The sequence below is a fragment of the Labeo rohita genome, chromosome 3 (assembly GCF_022985175.1).
Source record: "Labeo rohita strain BAU-BD-2019 chromosome 3, IGBB_LRoh.1.0, whole genome shotgun sequence".
Classification (NCBI taxonomy): domain Eukaryota; kingdom Metazoa; phylum Chordata; class Actinopteri; order Cypriniformes; family Cyprinidae; genus Labeo; species Labeo rohita.
The window spans coordinates 32,243,327-32,257,137 of record NC_066871.1 but is presented as its reverse complement, the minus strand read 5'-3'; the positions used below and the strand labels follow the sequence as shown (position 1 = coordinate 32,257,137).

The 13,811-nt window shown below is 34.5% G+C and overlaps 1 protein-coding gene across 3 annotated transcripts in view; it reads right to left on the bottom strand.

The window, feature by feature from the left end:
- Window positions 1–4,356: 4,356 nt before the first annotated feature.
- Window positions 4,357–13,811, bottom strand: part of LOC127163269 (TOM1-like protein 2) — a 51,408-nt gene continuing 41,953 nt past the window's right edge. For 2 of the 3 annotated variants that reach the window (XM_051106421.1, XM_051106422.1), the window contains 3 exons: window positions 11,899–11,958; window positions 9,601–9,637; window positions 4,357–8,419 (listed from right to left, as the gene is read on the bottom strand). In XM_051106421.1, coding sequence (XP_050962378.1) covers window positions 8,271–8,419; window positions 9,601–9,637; window positions 11,899–11,958 — 246 coding nt within the window. In that variant the 3' untranslated portion in view covers window positions 4,357–8,270. The remainder of the gene's footprint in view (window positions 8,420–9,600; window positions 9,638–11,898; window positions 11,959–13,811) is intronic. The other variant, XM_051106423.1, reaches the window with a different exon arrangement.

Genomic DNA, 13,811 nt, shown 5'->3' with positions numbered 1-13,811 from the left:
TATTACGCTGAGAGTCAATATGTGTTAAAAGAGTGTACGTATTCAATATATTTTAAATGTAAAGCGCCAAATAAACACTCCATTTTTGTTTACAAAATCTCAGTCGGCAACGGCATGGTCGGGACTTCAGTGGGCTTGTCTCCGTCAGCCAATCGGAGCTGAGTAGAGGAGGGCGCAGGGCGATCAAGTTAGTGTGAGCCGCAGTGATGACTCCGCCTGTAGAACCAGAGAAAACGACCAATGGGGAGACAGAAGGCGAGTGGGGTGATATGACGTCACACGTGTGGCTCCGTGATTACATCATGTATTTCTCATAGAATAAGTATAAGAAACCTAAACGGGGATTTATATTAAGTAATAGTGAAATAATCTAATATACAATGATATAATATGATGTATGTAAAAATGGTTCTTTATATAAAACAATATATTGTACACACTCAAAAATGAAAATATATACACGAATTAATCAATAAATTAATGTCAATAGGACAGATCGAGCTGGTCTAAATAATTACCTAACTTTGTGTTAAGTAATTTAATTTGTCACTGAACTCGCATATAATATCAACAAGCTGAGGTGAAGTGGGTCAGTGACCGAGAGTAACACCGCAGGAAAACTGCAGCTCTAAAATACATGGTATGTATGTTACCTAAGTGTGTGCTGAAAGCAAAAGAATCCTGAGCCTTCAGGCATTTTTTCATGAAGCTCTTCAAACAGCTCTACTGCAATCCAATCAGTGGTTAAACAGACTTCTGTTTAAATTAACATAATACAAGAACATAATTTAAATCAAAACTAGCGTAATATTATTATTGTTAACATAATTAACATAATGCTGCCGTTATTATGTTAAAATGTTTCATTATAATTATTCCAAATTAACTAACACACCGGCACTGCATCAACCATACCAAACGTCAACTTAATTATTATTGGATTATTGCATTACGTTTTTAATTTCTTAATTTACCAAAATATAACTGCTGTAGACAATGTGTAATTTTCATTTGTTTATTTAAGCGTACTGTATTAGCAGCTACACTTGTAATATTCTGTTTTATCCACCTTTTTTGAACATTAGAACGGGTTGCCAAGTCCGCAATTTTTCCCGCGGAATCGGGCTACTCAAACGGTTGCCGTGGGTTGATGGACGCTTTTCGCAAGCCTGTGATGACGCGTTTTAACGGTCATCATCATCATAAATCCTTTAAACTTTTCTATATTTTGATTTTTAAAAATATGTTTGTGCATTTGTAACACTATACTTTGTATTATATCACCTTTTTATCAAGTTACAAAAAAAACTAGTTAACGCTATGCGAGGGTGTTTCTAATGCCGCGTCCATGGGAGGGACGGTAAATTTGACATTGTTCTCTCTTCTAAGTGCCGATGCAGTCTCTCTCAATTTTTTTCCTTTGTTTGAAGGTCGTGAAAACACTATGGTGTAGTTTTTCTCTTGCTATTTGAGCAAATGGGGATGTAAAAAATATATTTGTGGTACTCTCCCATTCACTGCTCTCGGATTTTACCCAACTATGACGACTTCCGCTGTGAGAAACCTGGAAATGTGAGAAAGGTCCATTTTTTCCCACCGCAGTTTAGTGGTTTGACAAGTATATTTGACTAAAAAACTTGTACTGAAATATTTTAGATTCTACCAATGATAAAATTGCGGTAGATGTTAAGTTTTGTGAAGAAGCTCTGAAAAAACAGCTAGGCTGATTGGCTGGTTTTAGAGGAATTTTGGCCAGCTAAAACCAGCTACTTCCAGCATAAACCAGCTAAGACCAGCCAACCAGCCTAGGCTGGTTGTAGCTGTTTTTTCAGCAGGGTGGTAACCCTTTATGAAAATGAACCATGGTTTTAATACAGGAACCATGGTTTAACTATGGTTTTTGTAATAAAACCATAATAACCACAAAATAAACCAGGTTTTACTGTAGAATTTTTTTAGCAAAACCATGGTAACTACAAAATTAACCATGGTTTTACTACATGAACCATAGTTTAACTATCGTTTTTGCAGTAAAAACCATAATAACCACAATTTAACCATGGTTTTACCATAGAATTTGCAGTAAAACCATAGTAACTACAAAATTAACTATGGTTTTACTACACAGACCATGGTTTAACTATGTTTTTTGTATTAAAACCATAGTAACCACGTAACTGACCAGGGTTTTACCATAGCATTTGCAGTAAAACCATAGTAACTACAAACCCAGATAGCACACGTACATCTGCAAGATGTCTGGTAAAGATCACTTGATCTGGAAAGCATCTGCTGTGTACAAACATCTGGCAGACATCTGTAAAATACATTGTGCAGATGTAAATGCAGATGTCAAATAGACATCTCAGAGATGTATGTGTGCTATCAGGGAAATTAACCATGATTTAACTATAGTTTTTGTAGTAAAACCATAGTAACCACAAAATTAACCATGGTTTTTACCATATAATTTCCAGTAAAACCATAGTAACTACAAAATTAACTATGCTTTTACTATACAAACCATGGTTTAATTATGTTTTTTGTATTAAAACCATAGTAACCACATAACTGACCAGGTTTTACCATAGCATTTGCAGTAAAACCATGGTAACTACAAAATTAATATGTTTTTACTACAAGAACCATGCTTCAGTATTGACAGTGAAATCATAGTAACTACAAAATTAACCATTGTTTTTTTCTACAGTATTGACAGTGAAATCATAATAACGCCAAAAAATACCCCACACGTATAAGCTTACATGTGTTTTTTAGTAAAACCATAAAACACAGAATTAAATGGTTGTACTATAAAATGTGTGCTGACACTTTTATACCCTGGAAGAAATAATTAAGCATGATTTTGTAAAAAAAAATGTTTATAAAAATTAAAACAATCTATTTTATTGTCACTATATATATCAACAGTGTGTTCAGAATTAAGATAATTTTTATATGGCAGAAGTTCATTGCACAACTTTTGTTAAATGTACTACAATCTGCTTTGCTAAAACTGTGGTTACTACAGTCATGGTTACTGCAGTTATAGTCTAGTACTATTACTACAATATTACTATAGTAGAACCATTCTTTAATCTTTTTTAATCTTCTTTATTTTTATTTTAAAAGGGACAATGCACATTAATTATCATAAGTAAACAAGTCTACTATGCAAATGTGCCAGATTTAGCCATTCAGGCTAATTTTCATCTGCAGTCCCAAGCTTTTTAAAACTATGGTATGCACCAAAAAATTATGGTTACTATGGTCATGGTTACTACAGTTTTACTATAGTAAAACCATGGTTAATTTTCGTAAGGGAAGGAGCCCTTGAGCTGTGTTTATGATCATTACAATATATTGGTTTTCAACAGTGTCTGTGAAATATGTATGTTAGGTATGTGAAATTGCACATTTTGAGTTTCGATATTTGGGATATGGTCACTGGGCTACTTTTGATTAGCCAGTGGGCTATTGTTACGCAGACCTGGCAACCCTGAAGCTGTAGGTGTACAAAAATAGTCCATTATGATGACTGGCATTGCAAACTGGTATTTCTTATCATATTGTTTTAATATTCTAATCATAAACAGACTAGTTTGTAGTGCAAATACTTTTACAGTTTAAGAATTCAGATGTCTCGTGTTTACAGAAAATATCTCGCTTACGTGTTGAAAAAAAGTGGAAAGAGCTCTAGAATTAAAATAGACAACTGGGCAGAGATTTGAAATTTGTAATTAACGTTTTAAAATGTAGTTAGGTGTCACAATGAAATAAGTCATAACATTTAGTTTTCACACTGCTTTTCCCATTCAGTAGTTTAAAAATGTAGTTTGATCACACCAATGAAGTTTTAACTAAACCCTAAGACAAACAGTTTGGACACACGGTAAAGGTTAAATACAGTGGGTTGAGAAATGTTTAATTAACCTTATAAAAAAAATGTAGCTTGTCAGAATGAATCACACAGGGAAAATGTCTGCATTAAGCAAATGAATCACTTTAATAAAATAGTTTGGATTAAACAATAAATCTGACAATAGGAAATTTTATTACATTTCATTATTCTAAAATACATATAAGACATTATGAGATAAATAATCAAAATAGTTAAGACTTTTAATATCACATGGCAACATTCATTTAAGCAGTTAATCCAAATAATGATTGCCGCCGGACGAAAGCAGAGCTCTTCAGAACAAGCCAGATATTACTAACAGGAATTACACTTTCCTTCTTACAAATAATTAGAAGGCTGGAAACAAAAATAGACATTGCATTCTTCAAAGATTAACATTAATCTGTTTGCTATTACATTATGGCATAACAAATATAACTATCTTTCAAACGGCCTTGGTTAAGAAATCAGATCTTTATTGATTTCTGAACATGCTGCAATTTAATTTCGATCAAAACCACAGTGACTTTCGCCTTATGTCTGAGTAAAGCATACGGCCCTCCAGTGTTTTTACACATTTAAATTGTTGATTTACAGATTTAGGGGGAGTAAATGAAACTTTAAGCCCTTCCCATCATTAGACATTTAGCATTTGAGGTCTTCGAGTGTAAAAATGCATCATGCTTGATCTAGCTGCAGTTACGTTATATACATATAAGACTGAAGTGAACATCTTCCTCATGTTGTTGGGAAGATAGCAGTGCAATATTTAGCAATTCAATTCAAATGACGAGCTGTACGGTGCAGCTGTTAGTGACTGGAATGAAACCCACCGACGAAGCCCTGAAACCACATGGAAATCTCAAAAAAAAGAGGGACGCGATTAAACATTTACATTTTACACCAGTTAATACAAACTTTAAGTACTATACACACTTTCCTATTGTATATACACATGTATATGTATGGATACATATTTTACAAATGCCATTAGGCTAATATAATTCTTGGTTAGGTCTAGCAAAGAACAAAGCAAAATATCCATTCAATTTATATCTTTACTACCAAATGTGCCAGTTTAACTGAAATTAATCCTTAAATAGCAAGTGGGTGAATCATATAAAGAAAAGTTTGTCATATTCATATACCCCAAAAACAAAAGAAAACAGTTTATATGTGTTTAAATATGTAGTCTGTAGGTAAGCTAAAAGTTACAGGAGAAGTCCACTTCCAGAAAAAACAATTCACAAATAATGTACTCACCCCCTTGTCATCCAAGATGTTCATGTCTTTCTGTCTTCAGTTGTGAAGAAATTATGTTTTTTTTTCAGGATTTTTCTCCATATAATGGACTTCATTGGTGGCTCGATTTTGAATAAAATAAAAATTTGTATACTTTTTAAGCACAAAAGCTCATGTAGCACAGGCTCTGGGATGCGTGTTCACGACACTACGTACTGTTGAATCACGTCGAAAGGTCACGCGGAACATAGGTGGAACCACAGACCCAGTGTTTACAAAGCGAACGTGCAAAGACTAAAAAAGTGCAAGCAAGTCAAACGCTGTTTACAAACAAAAAGGTACAACAATGTCAGACAATTCTGAAGTTGTAGGAGAAAATAAGATTGAGTTTTTCGATATACTGTAGCTTTTTGAGTCAGAGTACACAGACTATGAACTTGTAGTAGTGATGGGAAGTTCGGATCATTTTACCGACTCTGACCTTTGAGTCTCGTTCAGCAAAATGAACAAATCTTTTTTTAAGTCATTTCGTTAATTTTAGCAAAATCAGCATCACGTGACAGCTCCATAAAATGAACGAATCACTCGAAACACCCAAAGACTCGAAACAGGTGAACTAATTCCAGTACAGAACCTAATAGGATGTTGCGCATGAGTGACTGAACGAATCTCGTTCTTCCTGAGTCACATTAAAGATTCGTTAAAAATGAACGAATTGTTCAAGAACGACCCCGCACTAATTCGTAGCATCGTGAACACGCATCCCAGAACCTGTGCTACACAAGCTTTTGTGCTTAAAAAGTATACAAATTTTTATTTTTTGAAAAAAAAAATGATCGTTTCACTAGATGAGACCCTTCTTCCTCGGCTGGGATTGTTTAGAGCCCTTTGAAGCTGCATTTAAACTACATTTTGGAAGTTCAAAATCGGGGCACCAGTGAAGTCCATTATATGGAGAAAAATCCTGAAATGTTTTCCTCAAAAACCATAATTTCTTTACGACTGAAGACAGATGGCAAGAGGGTGAGTAAATTATTTGTAAATTGTTGTTCTGGAAGTGGGCTTCTCCTTTAATCGAGTTAACTATAAATAATTTTTTGTAGGTTAACTGCTCTGAAAAGTTTAAACACTGCTGGTGTAAACATTTTTAAGAGTATAACTTTTGAATTAGTTGAAGTTGGCTTGAGAAAGCCAAGCCTGAATGTTTGAAGCAGCTGTAAAAGCTTGAAGTTTAAAACTTTAGACAGATGGATTTGAGAGATGTTGCTAACATCACTGATAGCACACGTACATCACAGAGACGTCTGCAAGACGTATTTTTTTTAGAGTGTTTGCTCATCTGCAATACGTCTATTGGATGTTTCCTATCAGATGTCAAACAGACGTCTATTAGATGTCTTTAAGATGTTTATGATTTAGAATGTATGTAAAACTGACATCTTACAGACATCCGTCAGATGTTTGTACACAGCAGATGCTTTCCAGATCAACTGATCTTTAACTGACATCTTGCAGACGTACGTGTGCTATCTGGGATGTTGTTAGCAAAATTGTAACGTGATTAGCATGTTGCTATCATGTTGTTGGCATCTTTATAACATATTAGCATGTTGCTAATATGTTTCTAGCATGTGTCTAACATGATTAGCATGTTTATAACATGTTTCTAACATCATTAGAATGTTGCTGACATGTTTAAACATGTTGTTAGCACATTGTTAACACGTTCTTAGCATGATTAGCATGTTTTAGACAGGTTGCTAGCATTTTTCTAACTAGCATGTTTTTAACGTGATTTGTCTAGTCTTAGCTGGTAAAAGCTGGTAATAGCTGGCTTAAGCAACTTCAAACCACTTTAAAACCAGCCTGGTAGACCAGCCAAAGCAGCCAATCAGCTCAGGCTGGTTTTAGCTGTTTTTTAGTAGGTTGTTAAGCTTTGCTATAGCAGTAGACACCTTACATACACCGTAAGTCTCATTGTGCAAAAGTTTTCACCCCCTCAATGAAAGTTTATGGGATTTTGGGTAGTTTTGATAGTCTGGTTCTTCAAAACTGAAAGTTGGATCAGTTGGAAAAGAATAGTCTGAAGGTCTGACCTGAGATTGGTGCTTGTAGCTTCAACGCTCTAGGAGGAGACAGGTGTTCAAATTTGGCTTAGAACAATAATAATGCGCTTAAATAGTAGATCAGCTTTCTCAAGCCATCTTAAAAATGTATTGTTCAATGTTCGTTCATGTTAACTAATTCATTAACTACTGTTAACAACTGATACCTTATTGTAAAGTGCTACCAAAATATTTTATATTTCCTTTGATTTTGGGATGAAATATGACATTTGTTTTTAACTGAGCCTGTTCCATCAAATTATAGTCATTAACAAAATTAAGATTTTTGTTTTGTATTTCTGGATTACTAAATTCTCTAATAATATAATAAAATGCCCTCAAACGGTGCCGTTTAAACAGGTTGTAATGCTTTAGCCAACCTCAACTCTTTGGAAAGAGTCAACATATTTTTACAAAACCCTTTAATCGATGGAAAACATATTCTTCTGTCTTTGGTACATCGCACATGATGATTACAAGAATGTAACTATTTTTCTTCACCAGAGCCTCATAAACATGACACAGCCAATAACGAGCAGCGTGGCCCACTGTCTCTGCGCTCCTACGCTTGATTAAGATCTAACATTTTCCTGCTCTGTTTGGCATGGAGACAGATTGAGTCACAATCCATAGTTGAGTCACCACTACAGAAGAACTGTCCCACGTGAATACCTCACAGAACGGTAACCTTACGGAATGACTTTAAGAGTGTTAGTGAACGATAAACACGAAACCAGCTCTATTTTGACTGTTATTTGACAGGAATGAAAAATGTGAGAATTATTTCAGCTACATGTTTGCTTAAGCCATCGCTTGACTGCGCCGTTCAGCTCAAAGGTTGCGGTTATAAGCTGGATTCTCACAGTGCTCTATCAGGCGGGAAATATTAGACAGGGGTCTCGCTGCCATATAACATCAGTAGGTTTGTAAAGGAACAGCAAGCGTTTGGAAGGTGAAGCGCTGGAGGGAAAATGGTACGGTCACTGGGCTGAACCCACGAGAGCATCTGTCCTGTCACTGTTCTACAAGGCAAAGAGATTGTCCTCCGTCTGTTGTGTCTTCCTGCGGTTGCTGCTAGACATGCTCACGGGAGGTCTGGGCTCTCCGGCGGGGGCCAACGGTAAAGCCTTGTCTGCAGCTTTGGCCCGCTCCTCTAAAAACTTGTCGAACTCTACAGAGACATCAGGAGAACAACTGTCAACAGCATTCTTGAGTTTAGCCATACACAAAAGCCTGACATATGAAATAATAGTCCAAAAAATGGATCTGTTTATGAAAGGATTAGTTCACTTCTGAATTACTCTGAATCACTACTGAATTTACTCACCTCCATGTCATCCAAGATGTTCATGTCTTTCTTCATTTGAAAAGAATTGAAGGTTTTTGAGGAAAACAATCCAGGATTTTTCTCCATATAGTGGACTTCAATGGGGATCAACGGGTTGAAGGTCCCAACTGCAGTTTCATTGCAGCTTCAAAGGGCTCTACACGATCCCAGACAAGGAATACGGGTCTTATCTAGTGAAACGATTGGTCATTTACTTAAAATAAAAAAAAAAAAAATGTATACAGTAATTACTTTTTAACCACAAATGCTCATCTTGCACTAGCTTAACTTGATGTAGGTGAAAGTACTGACCCAGTATTTACAAAGCTAACGTGCAAAGAAAGTCAAACGCCCTTTACAGAAAGAGGTAAAACAAAGATTTTGGATGATTTTGAATTTGGAGGAGAATATGAGGTATTTTTCGCCCTGCTCTGCCTTTTTTTGCACTGGAGTACACAGATGAACTAACCGTACATGACCTTTCCAACAAGATTACGTAAGGGGTGAAGTCAAGCTAGTAAAAGATGAGCATTTGTGGTAAAAATGTAAAAGTATATCAATTTGTTTTTTTTTTTTTTTATAGAGAATAACCGATCGTTTTGCTAGGTAAGACCCTTATTCCTCAGCTTGGATCATGTAGAGCGCATTGAAACTGCAATTTGGACCTTCAACCCATTGATCCCCATTGAAGTCCACTATACAGAGACAAATCCTGGAATGTTTTCCTCTTTTCGACTGAAGAAAGAAACACATGAACATCTTTGATGATATGGGGGTGAGTAAATTATCATCACATTTTTATTCTGGAAGTGAGCTAATCCTTCAAGTCTTTTTTAAAAAATAAATGTGAAGATTGTGTACAACAGCTTTCATGTTGATAACTAGAGTTCTTAGACATTTGCGTGTCAAATATGACATAGTAGGCTTTATAGTAATGCACATTTGAAAAAGTATTTTAATATTTCCATAATGTAACACTGCATGGCTGCAGGGTTAAATCCAAATTTTTAGCTCTCACACCGTACCTTCGCTCGTGACTCCTTCCTCGGCCTCTTCACCTTTCTGTTTAAGGAAATAAAGGAACAAAATTACTAACACATCAGACCAGTCAGTTTTATTACTTACACGCCACATTGGGCCACATAAACATAGAATGAACAACTACCTACCATTCAGCTGGAAAACCACTTTACAATGTGACATTTTTATAAACAAAAGGTACATACACATGTATGCATTTTCCTTATTATTTATGACAATAGATCAGTGTTGGGGAGAAACTGACTGGAATTGATGACACTAACTTAAGTTTGACAATAGCAAAGTTGTTTTAATAGTGTAGCTTTTTCAGAAAATTATCTGTAAATTATCTTATAAATTATCTGTAAATTGCTGTTCTGGAAGTGGACTTCTCCTTTAAGTAGTTTTAAGAAGCGATTTTATTACAGAAAACTGTTTCTTACTTCAAGTGAGGAGTTTAATTTGTTTTTTAAATACTACTGTTTAGATTTGCCACATATCAGCTGTATATAGTGTACTTTTACCCTAATATTCAAAATCTGGGCTTGGCAAGATTTTTAATGTTTATGAAAGTCTCTTATGCTTACCAAGGCTGCCTTTTTTCTTTGATCAACACAGTAAAATCTGTAATATTGTGAAATATTAATGCAATTTAAAATAATTGTTTTCTACTTGAATATATTTTAAAATTTAATTTATTTCTGTGATGCATCATTACTCCAGTCTTCAGTCTCACATCCTTCAGAAATCATTCTAATATGCTGATTTGCTGCTCAAGAAACATTTATTATTATTATCCACATTAAAAACAGTTTTGCTGTTTTATATTTTTTGTGGAAGCCATGATATATTTTATTTTTCAGAATTCTTTGACGAATAGAAAGTTTAAAAACTGCATTTATTTGAAATTAAAATATTTTGTAGCATTATAAATGTCTTTAATGTTTTTTTTTTATCACGTTAATGTCCTTGCTAAATAGAAGTAATTAATTTTAATTGAAATTAAAAAAAAAATCTTAATCCAAACGTTTTAACTTTAAACTTTTTTTTTTTTTTTTAATTTGTTTATTTTTTCTGACAATTACCTAAAGACACATACCTTTAAAAAGCTTCAAAGTAGTTGTAACTTGTAGTATTTCTAACTACTTTTTCAAAATCCAGGCCAATTAAATCAATTCATCGGACATTTTTGGATTAACAGCATCAGCCTTGTAAGCAAATGCTCACATTTTTCCATTTTTGAAAATTTCGGAAATTTGAACAAATTTTGAGTACATAGTATTGTTTAAAATTCTCTGCAATTCTGTTTAGGTCCCAGGTATTATCACTAAATAAGTGTTGGCTATTTAAAACCAAATAGTACTCTTTTGTATTACTATTATATTAGTTTTATTCACCTTATTTGTGACCCTGAACCACAAAACCAGTCAAAAGTAGCACAGTTATATTTGTAGCAATAGCCAACAACACATTGTATGGGTCAAAATTATTGATCTTTCTTTTATGCCTGAAATCATTAGGATATTAAGTAAAGATCATGTTTCATGAAGATACTTTGTAAATATACTACCGTAAATGTGTCAAAACTTAATTTATGCATTGCTAAGAACTTCATTTGGACAACTTTAAAGGCAATTTTCTCAATATTTTGATTTTCAAATAGTTGTATCTCAGCCAAACATTGTCCTATCCTAACAAACTTTCAGAATATTGACCCTAATAACTGGTTTTGTGGTCCAGGGTCCCATTTTCTCCAGTAAGAGAAGGAGCAGCCATTTGTAAATTTACAAAAACTCTGAATCCCTTTGTCTGCGTCGAAAAGTAACTTCCCCAACACTGTTCAATGGACAAACATCACATCACATTAACTGACTTCAACAAACTACACAATTATTTGAATATCAGTACAAACACAACTCCGTAAGATGACATTACAACAGATGAGAGAAAGCATCCGGCTTTCACCAGTGAACTGCAACATTAAACAACGTCACTCTTCTGTGCATCTGAACACGCTCATGAGTTACTCCAACAGCACAGGCTGGAGCTTTACGAACATCTTAAATCGCTAACAGTTCATCCCTAGTTAATGTTCATTAGTATGATGTGAATGAGTGGCATATGGTGGACTGACAACATGATTGGTGTAAATGAATGATTAGCAATCAGGAGGTGAAAAAAAAAAAAAAAAAAATCCAAAAACAGAACCAAACAGACATGGTTAAACGAAAGTGAGTAAGACGAGATGATGTTACCATGGAAACAAAAACAGAGAGAACGAAATCAAGGTAAAGAAGTCTCACCACATCAGCACAGAGCCACTCCTCAATGTCATCCATGACAGAGGACTGCGATACGGGGATCTATGGAGCAAAGCCACGGACAAACCAAAGAGCCCGAAAGCCACGAAAGAACAAAAAAACACCCCCCGACAAACAAAAACACAAACAATAAAATCAGGTCTGAGAGGAAAATAACAACAACAGAAAAATGCAATTAACGCCAAACCGAGCCACTCACGCGCGCACACACACACGGCTTGCACATAGAGCTGGAGCGACAGTGTTTCACATGCTGTGAGAGTGAGAAATGAAAGGACACTGAAGGAGAGATGCAGTGTGTAGTGTCTGAATGAACAGAGGAGAAGCCTTTATTGCTAAGAATATGGCGAAAATAATTCTGTGAGAGAGGGTCCATAATCAGAGCTTTATAATTGTAGTATGAACAGCAGCACAAGAGCTCCCCCTACAGTCTGCCTCTGCTGGACAGCACTTTTTTCAAACTTTTTCCGTCAAATATTACGGGCTCAAGAAGTTTGAAGTGTCATTTTTTTCTATTTGTTAAGATCAATTATAGGAATAAGTTTTGCCGCAAAGAATTTAGTTACTTTTTCTTTGTGTTGAAAGTTTAAAGTGACGGTTCACACAAAAATACAAATTCTGTCATTAATTATTCACCTGCATTTCATTCCAAACCCGTAAGGCGTTTGTCTTCAGAACACAAATTATGATATTTTTAATGACATCGAGAGCTTTCTGATCCTGCATATACAGCAACATAACTGACACGTTCAAGGCCTAGAAAGGTAGTAAGGACATTGTTAAAATAGTCCATGTGACATCAGTGGTATAAGCTTAATTTTATAAAGCTATGACAACACTTTTTGTGTGCAAAGAAAACAAAAATAATGACTTTCCATGTAAGTCTTCGACGCGCATTCATAATAATTAATGGTGGAAATTGTTGAATAAAGTCATTATTTTTGTTTTCTTTGCACATAAACAGTATTCTCGTAGCTTCGAAAATTACGGTTGAACCACTAATGTCACATGGACAATTTTAATGATGGCTTTGCTACCTTTCTGGGCTTTGAATGTGTCGGTTGCATTGCTGGTAGAGTCAAAAATCCCTTGGATTTCATCAAAAATAATTTAATTTGTGTTCTGAAGATGAACAAAGGTCTTACAGGTTTGGAACGACATGAGGGTGAGTAATTAATGACAGAATTTTCATTTTTGTGTGAACTATCCCTTTAAATCGCCAATGTATTTCTTCATTTATTTATTTATTTTTATTTTAATAGTTTAAATGAATAGAGAAATAAAAGTAGGTAAATGTTTATTAATTATTAATTTTTATTATCAGGATATTCCTCATGTGAAAAGTGTGAAAGCTGGAATCCAGACAAAGTGATAATGTTGGAAAAGTTTACATAAAAGATCATTCTAGTCTGACATTTTGGTACATCCTTGCATACATTTGTGTGTGCATTTCATAGTGTTGATGATTAATACTATTATTAGAACATGGGGACAATATAATATCAAAAATATTAAATATGAATAAATATAATATGTATTCATTTACCAGTCAAAAGTTTTTGAACAGTAAAATGTGTTTTAAAGAAGTCTCTTCTGCTCACCAAGCCTGCATTTATGTGATCCAAAATACAGCAAAAGCAGTAATACTGTCAAATATTCTTTTCATTTAAAATAAGTTTTCTATCTGAAGAGGTTTTAAAATGTAATTTATTCCTGTGATCAAAGATACATTTTCAGCATCATTACTCCAGTCTTCAGTGTCACATGATCCTTCAGAAATCATTCTAATATGCTGACTTTCTGTTCAAGAAACATTTTTATTATTATTATCATCAATACGTAAAACAGTTTAAATTAATATTTATTTAGAAAGGATGCTTTAAACTGATCAAAAT